This window comes from Ambystoma mexicanum, chromosome 7p, assembly GCF_040938575.1.
Source record: "Ambystoma mexicanum isolate Mex_15411 chromosome 7p, UKY_AmexF1_1, whole genome shotgun sequence".
Classification (NCBI taxonomy): Eukaryota; Metazoa; Chordata; class Amphibia; order Caudata; family Ambystomatidae; genus Ambystoma; species Ambystoma mexicanum.
In genome coordinates, this window is record NC_090939.1 from 384,269,986 (window position 1) to 384,294,140 (window position 24,155).

The 24,155-nt window shown below is 44.1% G+C and overlaps 1 protein-coding gene across 4 annotated transcripts in view; it reads right to left on the reverse strand.

Moving 5' to 3' along the window:
• LOC138526081 (multidrug resistance-associated protein 1-like) overlaps positions 1-24,155 on the reverse strand; it is a 1,621,759-nt gene that overhangs the window by 302,460 nt on the left and 1,295,144 nt on the right. For all 4 annotated transcript variants that reach the window (XM_069636425.1, XM_069636424.1, XM_069636423.1 and 1 more), the window contains one exon: positions 14,630-14,849. In XM_069636425.1, the coding sequence (XP_069492526.1) occupies positions 14,630-14,849 (220 nt within the window). The remainder of the gene's footprint in view (positions 1-14,629; positions 14,850-24,155) is intronic.

Below are 24,155 nucleotides of genomic sequence, written 5' to 3' on the forward strand. Positions count from 1 at the left end.
AGCAGGTTGGTACCTAGCTAATTACCCACCTTTGTTAAAGGATATTAAAAAGGACTATCGTAGGTGGAGGGGACTTCGGATCTCATGGTTGGGTAGGGTGGCGGTGGTCAAAATGGTAACGCTTCCATGCTTGTTGTATTTTTTACAGGCAATACCTCAGGCGATCCCTGCGGGTTTCTTTAAGGAACTGGGATCTTTAACTAGAGAATTTTTGTGGGAAAGGAAAAAGGCGCGGGTCAGTAGACAGCTGCTGATGGCTCCCAGACGGGAGGGGGGACTCGCACTGCCGAATTTCCAACAATATTATGAGGCCACGCAGCTACGAGTTATTAGAGATTGGCTCCAGGAAGGGGAGGCCACACAAGACAAACAGTGGGTGGCAATGGATAGGGCAGTAGTGCATTGCAATTTGGCGAAGGTTTTGCAGCTCCCAAAACAACATAGGCCCAAGCATGCGTATGAGAGCACCATTAAGAAATTGATGGCAGAGAACTGGGACAAGCTGATGGGAACTAAGTAATCACAACTTTTCCTTCCCCCTTTACACCGCTGTTCCGCAATGGAGACTTTACCCCTGGGCTGGAGGCGGGGGCATTCATGTAGTGGCAAGAGTGGGGGGGGTTGCAATCGGTTGGGCGACATGTTTCGGGGGGGAAATTCTCTCATTTGAGGAGTGCAAGAGGGAGTATGGAATAAAAGAGGGGGAACGGCTCAGATATGCGCAGTTACGCCACTGGGTCTTGAACCCTGTGAACAAGCAGGCAGCAACAAGGGAAACGACGCGGTTCGAGAAATTTCTTCTGGCCAATGACGGATCCAAGGGACTAATATCTAACCTATATAAAATTTTGGATGAAGCAAATAACAGAGGTCAATGGCCGTATATGCGGAGGTGGGAACAGGCCTTGGGAAGGGCAATTGAGCGAGAAGAGTGGGAGAGGTTATCGAGGCGAATTCCTAGGTTGGTCAAAGCATCTCAGCTACAGGAAATGTGGTACAAGGTTTTGTTTGGGTGGCATTATACACCGGTCCGCCTCCGGAAGATATATTCCACCACCTCTGGGAGTTGTTGGCGGGGATGTGGGATGGAGGGTACGGCGCAACATATTTGGTGGACTTGCCCAAAAATGAGGCCATTTTGGCAGGAAGATCAGAAGGCTCAGGAACAGGCATCGGTCCAGGAAACAGCAGATCTCCAGAGGAGGTCCTTCTGGGAGTTGGGCTAGGCATTATGATGGGGGAACCTAGGTCCCGGGAAAAAGCAAGGGCGACTCACAATTGCAGCTATGACAGTAATAGCACAGAAGTGGAGGAGCATGGAGGTTCCCCTCTTGCAGGACTTGTTGCGGAAACTCTGGGAAATAATGGCACTTGAGTGGGCAACGTATGCTATGGATAACAATGTCCAATCCTTCGCAAGGGACTGGGGGAGAAACTCTGGTTTTTCTTAAAGATGACTTTCGGATTGGGTGGCACCCTCAGCGTTTGCGACTATTGGACTTGCAGTGAACATTGGCGACTGGTCCATGGAGGTAATGGACCAGGGACAAAGTGAGGCTGTTCCCAGGGGGGGATGTGAGGAAGGGGGAAGGGAATGTTGGGAAGTTTGTTCTAACTTTAATAACTTTGGCGATCGGTCCATGGAGGTAATGGATCAAGGACATAAAGCAGAATGAATGTAGTCCACATTTGAAGGTCTACATATATCCCTAGCCACAAGACAACCAAATGACTGTATCGTCAAAACTCGTCTATCTCAATAAGGCAGCCAAGACTAAAAATTCCAGTCTATTGTCTCGTTTAAACCAACACAATGACTCTTGCTCAAGAAAATGAGTTTTGTTTCCTCCCTTGATAAGGTTTGTTTGTCCATTGCATATTGTTAGTTACCATAATTTTTTTCAGTACTGTCCATCTTAACTCATCACACCCATGGTTCCGCATTAGAAAATGTCCTACCAAGGGGGCTGTCAAATTCCTCAATCTGATACAACTCCTATATTCACTTATGCGGACTTTAATTTTTCTCTCCGTTTTGCCGATGTAAATTTTGTCACAAGGACACCAGATAGCATAAATTACATAGCACCAGTTGCAATTGGAGAACTCCATTTGAACCCAAGGTCTAGCCAGACCGATGTCAACCTGAGTTGAGCGTTTCGTAAGAGGACAACACACACATGAGCCGCAGGGGGCATGTCCTCGCAATTTAGGTAGCCCCCACTGCTGGGTGATAGTGATTTGTTTATCTACTTTAATACTTATGTCATTCTTACTCACCAACTCTTTAACATTACGTCCCCTTTTGAAAGCACAACGCGGACTTGCCACTGGTATTTTAGCTTGTGCTAAAAGATGCCAATGTTTTTTAATAATCTTAACCACATGGTTAGACAGATGATTGAAAGTACTAACAAAGACCAGGGGGTCATCACCAGAAGGACAATTTTTTGGTCTGTATTCCAGTAGGGCATCGCGATGGTTATTTGATGCTCTCTTGAATGATCTTCTGACAATCTTGTCGGGATAACCTCGTTGGATCAGATTCTGGCTCAAAGTCATAGATTCGTACTCATAAGTATCCCTCATACTACTGTTACGTTTAAGTCGTAAGAATTGCCCGAACGGTAAGTTATCCCGCAAGAACTTTGGATGAAAGCTGTCATATCGAAGGAGCGAATTCCTATCAGTGGGTTTATGGAATGGTTTTAAACCCAGAACTTTAGTTGACGGATCAGAGAAGATGGTTAAGTCTAAAAAATCTATCTGTTCCTTGTGGAAATTCATAGTGAACTTTAAAAAGGGGTTAATCTCATTCAACCATTGAAAAAAAGCCAATAGGTTAGTTTGGTCACCATGCCAAATCATCAATACATCGTCAATGTACCTACGCCACAATTTAATGTGGTCTCTGAAAATGTTGTTTTCGCTATAAACACTCATGTGTTCCACAAAATCCACATATAAATTTGCCAATGAAGGCGCCACAGCTGATCAAGGATCAAGGACATAAAGCATCTGCCTTTGGGGGGCGGGAGGGAGAGGAGCTGGGAAATGCATTTTCTTTGTTGTAAAACCAATAAAAAGAAGTTACAACAAAAAAATAAAAAAGCTACCAACACTCGATAACAAAGCCCTCTTCCACACACTAGCCAATAACTACAAGGAAGTTTATGTCATGATGCCTACCCCCAGGCATCCGGACCAAGCCCATCAGCCCCGGGAGCAGGCATCTAGACATTTAGTAAAACCTCAGCAGCCCCGGCTAGGGGCTATCTGGGTTCAGTCCTGGCGCCTAAGACGCCAGGCTCATAGTCATTACTTACCTCAGGCAGACCATGCTGCAAATGACTCCAATCCAACATGAAGCCTGAAAGGCACTATTTTTCTACAGGGACTATTTTTTACTCGGGTGTGGTTCTAGGGACTTCTTACCTGGGACTACTTTTGAGGCTATTTAAACCATGCCCGACCAGCAACACACGCTTCGCATTATTCTGCATCCAGCAGCGTAACACTCACCGTGCCTGCAGCCTGCATCCAGTCTTCTGCCACGCCCGCCTCGAATCTGGAGCTCCTAAAACAAAGAGGAAAGAAAGGGACAAGGTTATAAAACGAACTTATTTCTATTCCACACCTGAATCTGGATCCATCTTGTCTCCAGACCTGTAAAGAACATCATTTCTGCATGCGCCGCACCTCCAGCTGCAGCACCGCGCCATACTCACCAGTCTTCACAGCATCCTTCGGGTCGGCGCTGCCTCCATCATTTCTTCGCCACCTAGGAGACAAAAAAAAACCATAAGGTGAGCCGAGGGAACCAACAAATATAATTCTTACCACCATAGACTTACCTGATTTACAACCGTAGGCATCCTTTTGTGACTCTCCATATTTTCACATGCCGCATCTGTAAAGAGAGACAAAACAACACATTTTCCTCATGCAACATTTACCGGACAGTGCCGGGTAATACAGACTCTTACCTGAGCGCCACCAGCTGCCACAAGAGCATCTTTTCACAAGCCAGCTGCAAGACAAGAAAGGAAGGGGGGAACAAGAGTGAACATCAGACATATTGAACTCTATGAACTTAATACTTACTGGTCCTCACCAGGAACCTCAGAGTCAATAATCTCCGGAACTCTCCCGAGCCTTCAAACCAGTGAAGTAACTGGAATCGACGCGCCCCTGCAAATCCACGCAGGATGGAGAGCTCATCTTTCAAGAATATAAGGTGAGATTGCTGTGAGAGCATTTCGGAGGTGATTAGTTGGGGAGGACTGTGGGGGTGCCATCACCTGAATCCACAAGTGGCTAAATCCATCTCTCCACTTGCAGGAGAATATTTCTACGAGTTAAGCAGACAAGATTAGGAGGTCAGATCCAGTCAGTCATCGCTGCACTACGCATCACGTGGGTGGAGACCGCAGCTGTCTGGGTCCGACCGACACCCCTATGGGAGCCAGGTGAGCATAACAGTTTACAACCAAAGAATCCAGAATGCAAAATCAAACTCCAGAGAATTATTCACCATTCTCTGTGAGCTGCAATCACCAGCCCCCACGCCAGACCACTCTATCAAAGATGCAAAATGGTGCTCTAATGTACAAAATGCCCTCGCAGACAAAATTTCTTTATTACAAAATACAATTGAAAAAAAAAATAAAAACTCAATCTTGACCCCAACACGCTAACTACACCCCCACTACAGAACCACATAAGCCAGTAAATTTACCTTCATGCCTGTGTCCACACTAGAACCCATCAATATTATTAAAGGTCTAAAACCTTTGAGATGCAAGGGTGACACTTGTCCCGCAACCCTGGTAAAAGAATGCGCCAACGAACTAGCACCCCTCATAACCAGCTTCATCAATAGCTCATTTGCCATCAATACAGTACCCAATGACTTAAACGAAGCCTGGGCACTAACACTGCTAAACAAACCTACCTTGGACCATAACATTCCCACAAATTTCTGACCCATCACCACAGTACTATTCTTATCAAAAACTCTCGACCGCACAGCCTGGATCTGGAAATCCAAAAATTCTCAGAACTTAATAATCTTCTAGGCCTGAGACAATCTGGGTTCAGACCTGGTTACGGAACAGAAAAGGCTCTTCTGGACTTAAAAACACAAATGGACCAATTCAAGGACAAAGGAGACCTGTGTCCTTCTATTAGACCTCTCGGCAGCCTTCGATCTAGTCAACCATAAAATCTTGTGCCAACATCTAGAAACTGCTGTCCATTTTTCCCCTGTAACCAACAAATGGATTGAATCCTTTGTCTCTAACCGCACCATGAGGGTCTTCTCTGACAAATCAGCGGCCACCCCTGTCGTGGTGACATGCAGCGTACCGCAAGGCTCCTGTGTGTCACCTACTCTGTATAATGCCTTTACAAAGCTTCTATTTGACAAACTTGACAAAATGGGTGTCACATATACAAACTATGAGGATTATTCTCAAATACATATACCCATCACAGGCTGCTACGATACGGATGCAAAAAATCTCAATAAAATGTATCTCGCAATCCAGGCTCAGATGGCACAAAATGAATTATGCCTCAATGACCACAAGACCGAGATAATTCTAATCGGAAACAAATCTAAGTTCAGCAATCTCCCACAACAATACAAATCATTCAACATCAATGTCGCAAACGAAATAAAAACTCTTGTGGTCTACATTGACTCACCCCAAATAGACAGGTTAATGCCATTGTCTCGTCTGCAGCCTATACATCAAAACTAATAAGAGCTAGACCCTTCCTCTCAACGGACAATAGCATCACCTTAGCCAGAGCCTTGATCCTTTCTAGGATAGATTACTGTAAATCGCTGGTTGCTGGATCCAGCACTAGAAATATCAAAAAACACATTTCGTCAACCAGACGAAACATCCATTAGCTTCCAGTCCAAGACAGGATCAAATTTAAAATCCTCACTCACACACACAAATGTCTCACTAACAACGCACCAGCTTACCTTAGCAACCAGATCATCAAAACCCAAACTAATAGATCTACACAGTCTTCATACGCCAATCTCATTGTTACACCAAGATATATAAGATAGAAACCAGGTGGCTCCAGCTTCCCCTTAGTAGCAGCCAAACTGTGGAACACCATCCCCACACAATTGAGAAATTATACATCCCTATGGTCTTTCCGAAAAAGGTTTTTTAAAACAGACTATTCAGCTTAGATTCCCAACAATAGACACTAGGTCCCTGTCACACCTTCATTTGTGGGGATAAGAGAACACTAAGACACAAGAGGATATATTAACAACAATAACTTTATTAACTCATGTTTTTTCCTTTTTTTATTTAACAAAGGATACGTGTCACTGAAGGCTCTTCAAGATCAAGTAGAAAACTCTTCCTCGTTCTGGTAAGTTCCTTCTTTCTCTTATTCAGTGTTTAATACTCTGTGAATAATAAGTTTCTTATCAGTACATTTCTTACTTAAGTCTTAACTTTCCAGCAGTCTTTCTTCTATGCAAGGTAATAATTTCCCTGTTGCAGGATGCCACGTTCTCTTAGAGACTTTAGTATTATCACCTCTTTGTTATTGCAAACCAACGTTGTTTGTTCTGTAGTTTTCGTGTCAATTTCTTGAATGATAACCACGTTACATTGGTTTCTTTAACATTTAGATTCAGCTACAAACTCTTCCACTTTGTCAGAAAATATGCTGAGGGATCAGTAGAGGTAACGTTTGTATCTTTGTAATCTATGCCATAGCGGTTCATAAAACTAACTGTCTCTCGTTGGCATTCAGTGCTGTACCTTCTAAGGCGTTGCGTCTCTGCTGGAAAACTACTCCCCCTTTGGGCATCGATTACGCTGCAATTGGTCTCTGCTCAGCTCGCTTGTTCACAGATGATTCAGCTTCACAGCTGACGGAGTTTCTCTTCCGTCAACACAGGGAGGCGGGCCCCACCTCTTAAGAGCCGCCGTGAAAAGCCGGTCAGCCTCACGTTTACTCCGTTGCTTTCTGCATAAACAAACAAAGGATTATTTCTCCTTAACTCAACATATTTTTGGGTGCAATGGCGCAACGTTATCCTCTGCCACCATATAACTCTTCGTCCGGGTCCAAGTAATAACTTCAGATCTAGAAGTACGACAAAGCTCTTCTAATATGGCCATTCATAACGGACATTTTCGTCTTCTCCCCCTTCTGTCTCCTGGCAACCAAAACACAAACAACACATTAAAGAAAAGAATCCGGTCTCTTCAGATCTGTATTTTATTGATAGAAAAAAATGTCCATCACTTCCCCAAGCACCACCCAGATAATGTCAACCATTCAGTTTGCTGTGCAGCCTGTTATTGCTAGAGCCCTCTTTCAAGAAGAACCCTTCACATACCCCCCCTTCTTGGCCCTTACGTTCGGGAAGGGAACGAGCACATGACAAAAAGTCTGCTTGGGCCATCAATCGACCCGGATGATGAACATTTTTAAAGGAGAAAGGCTGGAGAGAAAGAAACCATTGTAAAACTCTTGGATTAGTGTCTTTATTCCATGCAAGCCACACCAAGGGTGCATGATCCGTCACTAGGGTGAATTCCCTCCTAATAAGTAATACCTAAGTACCTTGATGGCCCACTTGACGGCCAGACATTCTTTTTCGATAGTCGCGTACTGCATCTCATGAGGAAGAAGTTTTCTGCTAATGAACAAGATGGGTCTTTCTGCTTCACCTTGGTTCTAGTACAAAACTGCCCCAAGGCGGTTCCAGAGGCATCAGTATGTAAAAAAAGAAAAATGGGGCTATATAATCCAGGCAGCGAAGAACAGCTTTATCCTTGAGAGCATTTTTTAAGACAGTTAAAAGCTGTTTCAGTTTTCTCGTTCCGCCACTCCTTTTTGGGGGAAGCTGATGCCTTCAAAAGATCAGTCAAAGGGGCTGCGATGGTTGAAAAATGAGGAATGAACCTCCGATAATATCCCACGAATCCCAGGAAAGCTCAGACCTGTCTGGCATTCAAAGGGAATTGCAGTTGTTGAATTGCGACCAACTTTTCTTCTTGTGGTCTGATAACCCCTTGACCTACAAAATACCCTAGATATTTTGTATGAAAATTGGCGATATAAGTCTTCTTTGGATTCGCGTGAAGGCCTGCCTTTTGTAAGACTTAGATAATGGCTTACAAATGAGATAAGTGTTCGTTCCAATACTGGCTGAACACAATGATATCGTCCAAATAAGTACCTACATATCGTTCATGACACTTAATGAGTTAATTCCTCAGCCTCTGGAAAGTTGCAGGTGCTCCACGTAAACCAAAGGGAAGAACAGTGAATTGATAAAGTCCTGTAGGCGTGGCAAAAGCTGTTTTTTCTCTATCAGGTGGATGTAATGGTATCTGCCAATACCCTTTTGTGAGATCGATAGTGGTTAAGAACTTTGCTTTACCCAGTTTATCTAACAGGTCTTCTATCCTAGGCATGGGATACGCATCAAACTTTGAAACTTTGTTAAATTTTCAAAAATCCATACAAAAGCGTGAACTCTCATCAGGCTTAGGCACCAGAACCACTGGAGAAGACCAGTCACTGTGGGAAGGTCCAATCACCGCCAGCTGTAACATCTCCTGTACTTCTTGATTGATTGTCTGAATCTTGGCTTCAGGTGTTCTATAAGGACGTGCCTAACTGTAGTACCGGGTAGTGTGTTTATGTAATGGTAAGCTACAGTAGTTCTTCCCGGAAGAGCGAAAAATGCTTCTGCATATTTATCTATTAATTTTGATGGTTCCAGCCTTTGAGTTGAAGATAAATCTTGATTTATATTCAAAGCTTCTTTTCCCATTTTCTTTACCAACTGTGGAAAGTGTTCCGCTTGCAGCTTATTGGTATTAATCATAGCTACGGTTGGAGCAGGTTCCACCCATTTCTTTAGTAAGTTCACATGATAAGTTTGTAAAGGTACTTTCTTATCTGGTTATCAAACCTTATAAGTCAGCGGTCCAAGTACTTCTTCTACCACATAAGGACCTCTCCAGCTGCTAACATTTTATTTTCCGAGGTTGGTAGAAGAACTAACACTTGGTCTCCCTTTGGGAAACTTCGTAACTGAGGGTTCCGGTTGTAGTATTGTTCTGGCCTTCCCTGTACCTGTAGTAGATTATCTCGAGCTATGGACTGTAATTGTTTTACTCTTTCTCTCAGTTGATATGCATATTCTGTAAGAGATATGATATGGTATTTATAACGCGCCTACAAACAAGTGTTTCAAGAGAGATCTCCTGTGAAAGCTCTTCGTCCCAACCTTCTTTTAATATGTCCAACAAAGTTCTCACTGGCCTACCGAATAGAAGTTCAAATGGTGAAAACCCAGTTGACGATTGTGGGGTATTTCGAAGCGCCAGTAATATCCAAGGTAACAGCCTATCCCAATTCCTCTCTCCTGGTGTAATAGTTTTCCTCAACATCTGTTTGATGGTTTGATTATATCTCTCAGCAAGGCCGTCTGCTTGGGGGTGATAAACTGCTGTTTTCAGATGTTCAATCTGCAGAATCTCACAAACTTGTTTAAGAATAGAAGACATAAAATTAGTTCCTCGATCAGTTACAATTTCCTTAGGTATACCCACCCTACTTATAAATGGAATTAATACATCACAAATTTGCTGTGCATTGGTTGACTTCAGTGGAAAAGCCTCAGGATACCTTGTGGCATAGTCAACAATTACGAGGATATACTTGTGTCCTCGAGTTGAGGGATCCAGGGGTCCCACAATGTCTATGCCAATACGTATAATGGCTCGAGAACTATTGGCATCGGTTGTAAAGGTGCTTTTGGGATGTTGTCCCTATTTTTCTTCTGACACTCTTCACATACCTGACAGATCCTGGCAACCTGAGCATATACTCCCGTCCAAAAAAATCTCGCCAAAATCTTTTGAGTCATTTTGTCGGTTCCCAAATGCCCTTCTCCAACTTGCAGATGTGCTACCTCCAACACAGCTTTATAATATTTACTGGGGGCTAACAATTGTCGAACTGTTTTCTCCCCTGCATCCTTTGTGACTCGGTAATATAAATCCTTCTCCTGAACAAAATAAAGTCCCTTCTTAGTTGGATTCTCTCGGGCGGCCGTTCGAGCATGTTTCAAGAGTGGATCTAATTCTTGGGCCATCCGAAAACTATCACGCCCTTCATCTAGCATCCAGTCAACAGCAATGGGTAAAACATTTCTTTCTTCCCACTCTTTCTTCAACTTTCTTCTATCGGCTCGACTTTTCCTCTCTTTACAGAGAGGACTGGCTATTTCTTGGTCGTAAAAAGGGGCACTTTCTAACCATTTCTTCTCTATGTCCTTTATTAACTGAGGAAAATTGGGTACATCCTACCCGATTAAAAGAGGCTCTGGCAATACAGGCATTACAGCTGCTCTAACTCCCAATTGTTCACCAGCCACTTTTATCTTGATTTCCTTCATAGGATAACTTTTTACATCCCCATGTACACATCTAATTGGAATCTTTCTAGTTGAATCAATCATTTCACCTACCAGTTTCGAGCGGACTACCGTCTGCAGACTCCCTGAATCAATCATGGCTCTGGTTGACTTCAAATCGACCACAGCATCACATGTATATATATTAAGTAGACTTGGCTGAAGGAATATATTCTTGGTTATCTTCTTCCTTTGGAACCTCAAATGATCCTACGTCCATTGGTTCTGGCTTGACTATTAGGGCACAATCTGGCTAGGTGCCCCCATTCTCCACACTCAAAACACTGGGCTCCTTTAGAAATAGGACCAAGCTGGCGAATACTGGTAGGACCTTCACTATTCGGTCATGGTCTACTATTTTACCAGTCAGGCCTTCTGATCATCTAGTTTGGCCACCTTTGGTTACTTGATGGTCTGCCGGTTAAAGGAGAAGGACCAACGACGGGTCTAGAGGCTCCTGTATAGGTTACCAGTCGACCCTGTCCTGCCTTCTGATAGGCTGAAGCAATATTGACCGCTTCCAGTAAACTGGGCCGGCAATGTTGTCTAACCCACCGTTGTATGGGTAAGGGTAGTGCTTCAATGAACTGTTCTAGTACAATCTTTTCAGCCATTTCTTGCATCATTGTTGTGACGGTTTGCAATCATTTGTCCCCAAGTTCCTTCACCCGATAGAACAGTTGACGTGGGGTCTCTTCAGCTTGTAATTTGATTTCCCTAAACTTTATTCTATAGGCCTCCTCATCATGTCCGAGCCTTTCAAGTACTTCTCGTTTCATGTCCATATAATTAGTATCTCCCGTGGGGTTTGCTGCCTGGTATGCACTTTGCATCTCTCCTGTCATTAGTGGAGTGATGTAATGGCACCATCTATCCATGGGCCACTGTGCATTTCTGGCCACCCGTTAAAATTCACAAAGAAGTGGGCAGGGTCTCCTCCGGTTGCATATTTTTGAAGGACGGTGGCTGGTACTTGTGAATGCCTCAGCACATTTGTAGCCTCTATTAATTGTGCCTGCTGCACCTGAAGAGCTTGATGGAAAGCCTGACGATCTGCCTGTGCTTGTTGACTCTGCAATTGTAATGCTTGTTGTAAAAGATGTTGTCCTTCACTTAAAGTTTTAATTAAGGCTTCCATGGTGTTCACTCTTATCCCACCGCTGCCACCAAATGTCACACCTTCACTTGTGGGGATAAGAGAACAATAAGACACAAGAGGATACATTAATAACAATAACTTTATTAACTCATGTTTTTCCTTTTTTATTTGATAAAGGATACGTGTCCCTGAAGGCTCTTCAAGATCAAGTAGGAATCTCTTCATCATTCTGGTAAGTATTATAAGTCTCTTGAACTACTGAGTTCCTTCTTTCTCTCCTTCTTCTTTCTCTTATTCAGTGTTTAATACTCTGTGAATAATAAGTTTCTTATCAGTACATTTTTTACTTAAGTCTTAACTTTCCAGCAGTCTTTCTTCTATGCAAGGTAATACTTTCCCTGTTGCAGGATGTCACGTTCTCTTAGAGACTTTAGTATTATCACCTCTTTGTTATTGCAAACTAACGTTGTTTGTTCTGTAGTCTTCGTGTCAATTTCCTGAATGATAACCACGTTACATTGGTTTCTTTAACATTTAGATTCAGCTACAAACTCTTCCACTTTGTCAGAAAATATGCTGAGGGATCAGTAGAGGTAACATTTGTATCTTTGTAATCTATGCCACAGCGGTTCGTAAGACTGTCTCTTCATTGGCATTCAGTGCCGTACCTTCTAAGGTGCCGTTTCTCTGCTGGAAATCTCCTCCCCCTTTGAGCGTCGATTACGCTGTGATTGGTCTCTGCTCGGCTCGCTTGTTCACAGCTGATTCAGCTTCACAGCTGACAGAGTTTCTCTTCTGTCAACACAGAGAGGCGGGCCCCACCTCTTTAGAGCCGCAGTGAAAAGCCGCTCGGTCTGACATTTACTCTGTTGCTTTCTGCATAAACAAAGGATTATTTCTCCTTAACTCAACATATTTTTGGGCGCAACAACACAATGTTATCCTCTGCCACCATATAACTCTGTCCGCATCCAAGTAATAACATCAGGACTAGAAATACCACAAAGCTCTTCTAATATGCCCATTCATAACGGACATTTTCGTCTTCTCCCCCTCCTGTCTCCTGGCAACCAAAACACACACAACACATTAAAGAAAAGAACCCTGTGTCTTCAGATCTGTATTTTATTGATAGAAAAAACTGTCCATCACTTCCCCAAGCACCGCCCAGATAATGTCAACCTTTCAGTTTGCTGTGCAGCCTGTTATTGTTAGAGCCCTCTTTCAAGAAGAACCCTTCACAGTCCCTCAGTATCATAGGCTATGTCTGTAAGGATCTTTCGATGTGATCATTAATATGATCTATACTTAGCCTTATATACTTCCACTGATGTGTATATCTGCCTCTCTGTAAGTAATGAATATTTGTATCATCACAACTGTAACTGTATTTATGAAGCACCCAAAGTTGTAATCAATCTCTTAAACTCCAGCACCTAGATTCCTATGGGCTTTGTGTGCTATACAAATGTACAAATAAATAAATAAATAAGGTTTTGCGGAGAGGGCCTTCACACAAACCATCGCAAAGCTAAGGCACATCCACGTTACTTCAACATCTTCTACGTGTTCATTGGGATGAAGTGGATGAATCCTATAGGGAGGCTCATGTAAAACAAAAGGTCAAAGCACATGGGGCAAGATCAGCATAGCAGAATTTGTCATCTGTGCCACAGAGTTCCAATTCGATTACCAACTATTTTTCACCAAGTAACACCCAACCTCAGTCCATCCTGCCTGCGCCCAATCTTTCTAATTTTATTGTGATGTTCAAAACCTATTACAGTACGATCGAGGTGGGAGGTGGAACCCTAGATGCTTTGGGAAAGGCTCTTTTAGAAAATACAGCCAATTGCCCTATTCTTTAGAAAAAGAAACTCAAGAAATGTTACTAAATATAAAATGCGGGAAAAAAATGTTCTTTGTTTAACCTTTTGTTATATGTATGAATCCTAGTGTTTTTCCCTTCCCATTTCCTAGCTCTTTTTTCCTTATCTCCTACTTTTCAGTTATTAAAATAGACAATAAAAACACATACTATAAATATGGATCAAAGACCTTTAATTGATCCTTTCAATACAGTGTGTCAAAAGAAACTACAAATCGCAATGTATTTTATTATAGCCACGGTTGTACCCCGTGGGAGCTGCGTGTAGACCCCCCCAGTTGTTGCTACAGTTGCAGCTACAAAACCTATTTTTTTTTTTAAAACACATGTACGTGGACAGTAGTCTTAGAAAGATTTATTTTAAGATATATTGAGTGTAGTCTTTGTACACAGTTACTGTAACATTGTAATCACTTTCTATTTATCAACAGTACATATAAATGTAAATACTTTAAATAGTTAAGTACATATGAAAACAAAGTTTTTTTAACACCAGGTTCATTTGCGGGGAACGTGGTTGTACAATTTCTTTTTCTTTTACTTTCGATACACTATATATTGTTTTCATTAGCCCAATCGTCTGTATTATTGTCAAATATGTATGGCATAACAGACCCTCTGAAATTCAAGGAAAAACCTTTAGTTGCAGGGATGTTAAGGTGAGACTTGAATGCAATAAACCCCCTGAAAGTCAGCTAAAGCCACCTTAACTTCACTCCCCCTGTTGTGCTGTCTATGACCACAATGATGACATCACAGATCACATCACTGATAGAGAGAGAGAGAGAGAGAGAGAGAGAGAGAGAGAGAGAGAGAGAGAGAGAGAGAGAGAGAGAGAGAGAGAGGGAGAGAGGGAGAGAGCGAGAGGGGGGTATGTAAGCAATTTGTGTCTGCTTTTCTGACTCCTACTTGTATCTGCTTTCAGGAGAAAGTGCCAACACTAACAAAATGTCAACTTTTATGCCAGTTAAAGCTGGTTCTATTAGGTTAGTGGGAGGTGGAGTCATTTCCCAGCTATAGCTATTAAAGCAATTAATTAAATATTTTCTCACAATCACCAGAATGACACAGAATGTATTGGAGATGAAAAACACAGGAGAAACAGAGAGATTCTAGGTTCCTATAAAAGCAGAATAGCTCCATCTACATCTGATCTTACCTTGCAGATATCCCAAAAGACCATAGACACCAAGTCTCATATTTCTTATTTGGGGCCATTGAGCAGGGTCTTTCATTTCCTTTGCTTCTGTGGCCCATGTGCTGAGCCAAATGTTTTGGCCAATGGCTACAGCATTTTGTCCCACATAGACAGCTAATGTAAGGCAACACCAAAGCCAACCAAAGGCCTGGAGGTATTTCATGATAATAGATGATTTTAACTATAAGAAAAGAAAAGTGAAAGCAGTCACTTATCACAATTAAAAACAACAAAACACAAATAGTTTGTTAAAAGTATGGCCATCTAAAGTTTTTTTTTAAATAGTATGGATCTAGTGAAGCATTACCATTGTGCCCATGCAAATACTAAATGGCATAACAAGTACTTGTCAATAATACATGAAATAAGAATGCATTGAGCATGAAATCATTGTAACTTTCTTTTAGCCTTTGTGTTCTCCCACATGCAATGTTGTCTCCACTTACGTCTCACCAACAACATGTGCAATATCACCACCAGAGAATATTAAGCACAGAGAAACACAATTTATCATGACAATCAAATTAGCCCCACTCAGAGTAGATACTCTGGAACAGCAAACTTAAATTGAACAACAAAAGGCAGCAAGTTCAAGGATATCACTGGTAACGACCAGCACAATACTGGATGAAGGCTGTAAAAAGACACAGGAAGGCATCCTCTCCAAATTGCACACTGTCACACGTCAGCATTTTAAGCATGCACCAAATGCATATGTCGACAGTAAGTTGTCACCAAACTGCCTGCACACAAATATGGGAAATCCACAGTGCCCATTAAATAGCATTCCTATATGACCTTTTGTGCAGCAATGCAAGAATGAAGAAGAGCACCACATGCTTTCAAGAAGTCAGTTTTAGAAACTAAGTGCAGCCCCCATTTAACCACTTTATTGCTCCTAGGCTGTACACATAAGCCATTTATCTCGAGTGACATTTGGGAAAACTTGCCAGCAGTAAAAAGGCAAGAAGAGTAATGGGCATGTGCACGCATTTAGCAATATTGTGAAAATGGAGAAAAGGGATTATATTTTTTTCAAATACCCCACCTCATTACCTCATAGATTAACCTCTATGGCATGCACTGTGCTCTGTTGCTTCCTAGCTAGGTTTTGCAAGCTTTGTCCTACTCTCAGGTGGCAAGGGAAAGGCCATCGCTCTTGAATTCTGACCCTGTGGGTGAAGAAGCGAGGGAGGATCACCTGGGTGGAGGGTCCTTGAGAGTTGGGATGAGATGTTCTCAGGTGAGACGCAGTATTCCGCAATTCCCTTTCAGGGAAAACCTGATATCCCAGAGGCAGTTATGGGGTATTGCTATCCCTGTCCCACTGACCAGGTTGTGCCCAGGGATACTATTATTCCACAAAAAGGGGGAAGAAGAAGAACAGGCTTAAGGCAGGGACATGGTATCCCCCTTTATCTATCGAAGAGCAACCTAACCCTTCCCCAGCCTTTATAGGCTACTGCAAACCTCTCCCCTCATTTTCCCACATTTTTCATCTGACAGTACTGAGAACAGGAAGAAGCAAATTAAAGTAATGAGCACTAAAACACATTTTATTACTCTAGTACTGGGACGAGGAAGATGCCTACAGAGTACTGTGAGGGTCAGGCATGTCCCTCTAATTATGGTCAGGCAAGCCCCGTTGAGAATGCACACCTGCAACCTGTCAAGCGGTTGCAGGTGTATAAATGGAGTATCGGAGAACAGCACAGGGAGACACAGGGAGGCCTGTGTGGGAGTGACCCGCAGGGGACCCTTGCTGAGAGGAGGCAGCCATGGTGGAACCGGCGAAGGAGCCTGGACGTCAGCCGAGATCCCGAAGGACCTGGGAAGCCAAAGGCGAGAGAAGCTGTGAGGCTATCACAGATGTGAGAGCCCCCACAAGCCAATACAAGCAGCTGGAGCTGCGTGCAAGCAGGACAGCAGAGGGGACAATGTCTGCATCCCTGCCGAGACCACAGAGTTGCTGGCATGTGAAGAGCTGCAGCTGGCATGAGATCGGGGCTCGCAGAAGCCCGTCCGTTGACCGGAGAAGCAGGAGGAAGCAGCGGGAGCTGCTGATGAAGAGGCAGAGGACCAGTGAGTGTTGGGGGGAGCCACACTAGACCGGGCGCTCCAGGCAGGCTACGGATAAGTAATTAAGTATTGAATTAAACGAAAACGTAAAACTAATGGGAATTATGCATCTCAAATACCGAACCGAATGAAACCTTGCAACCAAGCCACATTATGCATATTAAATACCGAACTGAATTTAAACTAGAAACAAAGTCTATTTATGCATATTGAATATCAAACTGTTAAAAACTTGAATTTAAGCATCTTGAATACTAAATGGAACTTTATGGACAAAAAAAATGGCAGATGGCAGCTAAAGGGGAAGTGCCTGTGTGAAAGAACCATATGGAAAAGAGTGCAAGTGTTTAAGAGTGCCATACAAATGTGGGGCATGAATTCAATCAACTGAACGTGAACTATATGAAGAAATGCAATGCAGCAAGGCTGAAGACTGGCAAGAGGTGTGTGACACGTGGTGGCAAAGCCAAGGAGCTAACTAGGAGAAGCCATAGGAGTGCATAAAGCCAAGAGGCCAGCAAAGCCTGTGCATAAAGCCAAGAGGCCAGCAAAGAGGAGCTAAGTGAACGTGACTCTGAACACGGGGGCAAGTACAGAAGAACTGTGGGCTGAGGAGCCAAGGGATCCTAGTTGCGTGACCTGTGATGGGTGGGCTGTGTGGTATAACAACTGAACCTAGACCAGTGAGCCCAAAAATTGTGAAAACTAAAGACATTGTGAAACAAGCCAAGCGTGGTGCTGGACCTTTTTGAAAAGACTGAAGCAAATACCAGTTGCTACGTTGAAGTCTTGGGAATGGGAACGCTGAAACATGATGAACTACAAATGATGTCTGGGGGACGTCGCTTAAGGGTCATGAGATAAGTCGAGATTCTGGGTGCTCCTGCAGATCCTTCAAGATCCTGAATGAATGCTGCGACCAGAAGACGACCCTGGGTATAATTTTGGATGTGCATGCAGGGCGAAATAATAAGGAACACAGTGTTTACATTTTCGTATCTATATACATTACAGTCCGAGTGATGTGAGCCAAAGGAAGAACAAACCATCCCGTCAGAAACGACACAAAATGGCGGCCTGATCGCAAAACAAAGGAATTATCAGATGGGCCAGCCGGAGTAAGTGGAAAGGACAACGAGCATTGTCACGGAGGAGAGGAAATCAGTACACGTTTGGCTAGCGAAGGGTGATTGGATGGTGTGAGAAGGCAGAGCTGCAAGGCTGCACTAAGACAGCATGTGCTGCAGCCCCCGGAGAGACCGAGGCTTGGCTGAGGAACCAATGGGGCGAAGCTACCATCTGTGGGATTATGACTGAACGCCTCTAAGTCAGAATCCCCCCTAAACCGTAACGATACCGCAGCGCTGTGGAGCCTCGGTTGGCCTAGGATAGCCAGCCTCTAGGCCGGTGCATAGAGCTGCTCGCCTCGGGACTCGAGTGTGGACAGAAGGGGGCCACCTCTCTTGCCCGTAGTGCACCGCATGTTCGTGGGGAACCTGTTGCTAAAGGACAAGTGGGAGGACAGACACCAACGGGAAAGAGCGGCGTGATTGTGCGCTGGAGCACCAGGGGCTGAGGGCGGCTGAGTCTACGGTGAAATGACATAAAGGAGCGAGAAAAGAAGCCCGGCAACAACAAAGTGCTTCGGAGCTTAACAGATACATGGGATGTAAGATACATGGCCGCAGGAACTTTAACACGTCCAGTGGATACAATTAACATTGTTACAATACGCAGGCTGGAGAACCATATTCGCAAGCGCACGACTATAAGATTGCACACTGCCTTAGCGAACAATGAAGAGATTAGGAACAACACTGTGTATACAAAACTGAAGTGGGCACACTCGGAGCATGGACCAACCTTCCCTAGAGAAAATACTAGGCAACCCAGCGGTAACAAAACGGATGTGTCCGTTCACACGAGACATTAAGGGATTACAATAAAGTAGGAGAGAACTGCGGATGTGAGAGGGACATGTGCAGAAGGAAGCACTGAACAGCAGCTGTTTTCATGGACAGCGGTGATACAGAGACCTGTGTGTGTTGGCCAGAGGAGCCTAGGCAGACTAATTTGAGCGGTCCCTGAGTAGCACTGAGACCGACAGGAGCTGAGAAGATAATCACGCGCTATCGTTGCAGGCCGGCCCTGTAGGATGGAAAGGCCCGGACACCACAACTTGGTTCCAAATCACCAGAGGCACTGTGGTCATAACATGCTGTGAAGGATTGCCGTAATAGATAGAAGGCCACGCAGATATGAAAGCACCATCTGGAGGGTTAGACCAAGAGCAGATTGGTGGCAGAAACCCGCACGCACAGAGGAAGAGCACCGACCCAGGGGAGCATGTACCAACTTAAACTGTACCAAATAAAAAACACGTTTTCACACTTTTGCGGCTGCCATAGGGAGACACATGGCAGCCCAGCCCAAGCAAAGGCAGAAAGCCTAAACGACCACACTCATAGCAGGCTGCAACCCCCCCGGGTGCTGTGCTGGCACAGCCTTCATTGAGAGGTGACGAGTGACTGAGCAAGCTGCAGGTGCGGACCGACAGTGAGGAGGGGCAGGCAAGTGTGGAAAGATCAGGATGGCACCATAGAGATACCAAACGCCTGTACAACAAGAAGCTGCGATGGAACAAAGTGCAGGCACGATTCCAAAGCAAGGTACTGCAGCAGCACAGTATCCCTGAGGTGGTACAGCAGCAAGGGTATTGTGATGACCCACAGTGCTTATAGCACCCGACAGAAAGCCGACAGCACCCGGATAACAAGATCGTTTGCTGGAAAACATTTCTGAAGATACAGAGGTGGATCAGGGTCCTAGAAGGAAGTTCTGGCCTCTGAGACGTTGGGACATTCTTGGGTGAGGCGGGATCTGTTCAGGACTAGGATAATTCATCCAACGGAGGACAAGTGACCGCACCACACGAACCTGAGCAGGAAAAGCATGCTACAGTGCACGAAGGCACAACAATGGCAGCCAAAACAAACAAGAGTAAAGGGAAACAGTTGCCAATTGACACATTCGCTAAACCTTCACAAATGGCGGACATCGCAAAGTCAACAGTGCAAGAAGCACAAGAAGAGGAAGCTCTGATGGGAAATGACCATCAGATACTCGAAGCCATAGCTGAGCTGAAGTTCACACTGGAATTCAAAATTGACGCAATTGGTATTGATCTGAACATCTTGAGAGAGGATGTTAGACCATTGAGATAACGCACAGGTGTGCTAGAGAAGGAGGTGAAAGGCAATACAAGCAGTTGCAAAGAAAACTCCCAAGAAGTCTCTATATTGAAGCCGCAGGTACAGAACCTAGAAAACTGAGCGGAAGAGGCGGAAGGTCGTGCACGTAAAACGTATGGATTGTTGGGGTCCCAGAGGGAGAGGAAGGCATCAACCCGACAAATTACATTGAAAACATGTTATTGCAGGAAATAGGAGCTGGGTCACTCACCCAAGGGTTTACAGTGGAATGGGCGCATAGGGCCTTGATGAGGAAACCACCGGCCGGAGCCCCCCCCCCGGCCAGTAATTGCCAAGATACTAAATTACAAGGACAGAGAGAGAATTATAGAATACTTTCGAAAAGGAGGAACGATCAGCCGTGCATCAGCACCCATCACAGCATGCCCTGATTATACTTTCTTAGTACAAAAACAAAGGATGAACTATGAAGCAGTCAAAAGGAGGTTGCGCGCCACCAATCTTAAATACATATTGCTGTACCCGGCAAAGATGAAGGTCCTATACAAAGACTGTGCTGTTTTTTTCTAGACCCCGGAAGATGTGAGCAAGTGGATGGACACGTTGAATATACTGATGGAGAAACAAGACCAGACAGAAAGCGGATGTGAAAAGTGAATCTGCATTGTTTGAATAATGTAGACTTAAGCCTCATAAGGGTCCATACCGAATAATCCAACTTTGACAATTAATCTGAAAAGCAAATGTGTTTCTTACGTTAGCTAAATGCAGGAAGCACAAGGGCTGCTTAGGTTTAGGACTGAGAATCACACTATTACCCACAATAGTTTAGAGTAGTTAGGATACTAATAGTTCGGTATCCTCCTGCTGCACTCCGAGGACTGGCATTGGGCCGGGATAGGAGCGGGATGCAGGGATGCCTGAGATCCAGATTTGGAGCTGGGCAAATATTTGGAACAGTTGGGGAAGGGGGAGGGAAGGGAGTGGGGGTAGTTAAGGGCAAATTGGCCTACGGATACGCACAGAGGGAAGAGGGCGGAGGTACCATGAGTGGGATGGGAGAGGAAACAACCAGAGAATATGGGTGAACTCAAAATAGTAACCTGCAAAGTGACAGGCCTGAACAGCTATATTAAAAGAACCGGGTTATATCATATTTGAAACGCCAGAAAATAGATGCAGGAGCTCTCCTGCAGGAAACTCATCTGACCAAAGATAGACAAGATGCACTGGCACAGAAATGGAGGGGGGGTGACCCTAGGCTCAACATACTTGGTGTATGCTATAGGGGTCCTAATATGGGTGGCACCGGCAGTCCCATTCAAGATCCCCCAAATCTTCCAAGACACAGATGGTAGGATGGTGATACTTCGGGGATTGGTTGAAAATAATAAAATATCTGTTATTAATACGTACGTCCTGAATCAGGATACTGCAGCTCATTTCAGATCCCTATATCCCAAGATTAATCCATGTAGGGATTGTGCGCTGGTGTGAGGAGGTGATTTTAACTGTACGATGGACCTGTTCCCACTACACGGCCCCACAGAATCTGTACACGAGATTAGACTATGTGTTCGTAGGGGAGAAAACACTGAGTGAGTTCACACAGGCAGAATATAAAGTTTGGGTCCTTTCGGACCATGCCCCTCTGGTTGTTACTTGGCGAGTTCGTCGCCCCTCTGTCACCCCAACCCAGGGTTGAAGCACTGAAAGATACTGGGTTCTGCGAACATTTAAGGGACGAGGTGAAAGAGTACTTCAAGTACAACACAGGCACCATAAACTCAGCTGGTACACTGTGGGAGGCCTTTAAAGTAAAGGTGAGAGGAGCGGCTATAGCTAAGTCAAAAGGGATGCAAGATTTTATTTTGCGGGATTTACAAAAAATAGAAAACAGATTAGAAACTATAATGCGAACAGGAAAAAGATCCCTAGGAGAGGCCCAAGAGGTGTCCCGCCTACAACAGGAATGTAGGTAACACTGGGAGAGGATAGATAAATTAAGTTACAGGAAATACATTGAGAGACAACATGCAGAGGGAGACAAGCAGGGGTGATTACTAGCCTGGCTGTATGAAAGTGAGACCATACGGCAGACAATCAGAGCAGTGAAGGGAATGGATGGAAAGTTGTGGGAGACCCAAGAGGAGGTGAACACGTGTTTTTATGATTATTATACACATCTATATAAGGCAACCATGGAGTGGAATGAGTCGGAGATACAGGAAGCACTGACTGAGATCTGTCTCCCCAAACTAAATAAGGAGGAAAGAGACAGCCTAAAGGTACCAATCACGATAGAAGAACTGGAGAATGTTGAACTGGATAACCCAGCCCTTTATGATGAGTAGCAATTACCCTGGAGATGGGCGAGGATGCAGATTTTTATTCATACATCAATAATCAAGATGACTCGGGTAGTTGGCAAGTCATCCTACGTGGCACTCTATAAAAACCTATGAGTATGGGTGATTGGCTCTGAGTGAACCCCTAAGTATACAATCCAAACTAGTCTACAAAAGTGTGAATGTGTGATTGGTTACTTAACAACAGGTGAGGCAACTAAGCCCTCCCCTAAAAATGACCACTATGAACGTTACTAAATAGACAACATCCCATTGGTTTACACAACTATAGGACCCTTAATCATGTGGCCCTCTATTATTGGTTGGTTTCTAACCTTTGTCAGTACTTTTCCACCTACGTCTAGCAGCATGCAGTCTGGCCATCCAGGTGCTGGTGAGGTTGCTTTAACCATTGCTTCCCACCAATTAGCATATCAATCCATCATCACCTAAGTGGTCTACTGTCAATTAGGCTTTGAAACTCGTCCTTGAGAGTGTTCTTAGCTCTGAGAAATTCAGGGAGTGAAAGCATGCTGTGCCCTCGTGCGTAGGTGTGACCATCTTGTTCGTCCAACTTCATCCTTCCATGTGACTGGAGACCATGGAATCGAGCTTCTAGTGCTTTTTAATACTATTTTTAAATAGACCTCTGACGTCTTCCTTGTTTTGTTCATGCTTTCTGAACAGGAGTTCTGTTCTTTCACACAATTTGTATCCAATGTCAGTTCACTCCAGTTTCATAAGACCTTGGCTTCTTTGGCTCATCCAGCCTTGTCTGCTGAGATTCACTTTGTAATTCAATTTGTTTTTCAACTGCGACATACTATAAATAAGGCACTCTCTGCCTTCTTGCTAAAGTCCAGCACTGCTATAATGCATATGTATGTATGTATACTTATAATGCGCCGGCAGCCCGCTCAAAGAAGCCTGAAACCCACCCATGACAAGGGCAGAATACTTGACTGGGTGGCGGACTATAACTGTATAGCTAACATTACTGACATCTCACCACTAGCCTGGACTGACCACCACCTGGTATCGTTCTCGCTGTCCACCACTAGACCTCCGCCTATGCAGTCCAGTAGGGCCCCACCTACACTCAAGAGAAACAAAAAGAGCATCACGGTGGAGAGACTTATCTCCAACCTACTCCCCACACTCCCTGACAACCTGGATCCTGAGACCCTAGTTGAGGAATACAATAAAATTATGTCCACTTCCCTAGACTTAATTGCCCCTCTCAAACTTAGGCCAAGCAAGCCTAAAACACACTTCAACAAATGGTACACATCATTCCTCAAAAACTTAAGACATCAAAAAAGAAATTGTGAAACCACTTGGAAAAGAGACCCCTCAGCAGCTAATAAAATCAAATTCACCAAACTAGCGGCCCTGTATAAAAAAGAAATCTTCCTAGCAAAACGTACCTCCTTTGACTCCCGTATCTCCCAAGCCAGTTCAAATATGAAGGAACTGTTCTCTATTCTGAAAGAAGTAGAAACCCCCATAGCACCACCAGACACCTGCACTAAAGACAAGAACTGGTGCACCGATATCCAAAATGCCTTAGCCAACAAAATCGCCACTCTACAAAATAAAATATCTTGTAAAGAAGTATCCTTGAACAACCCTACCTTGTCCAAGCTACCCAAGAAGCAGACTACAAGTGAATATACCCGATTCAATTTCACTAAAGTGACCATACTCGAAGTTGAAAAAATCATCTTGTCCTTGAAGCCCTCTAACTGCCAGGGAGACCTATGTCCAGCACAGCTTATAAAAGACGCTGCCCGTGACCTCTCCCCCTTTATCACAAAGCTAATCAACGCCTCCTTCTCCACTGGGACC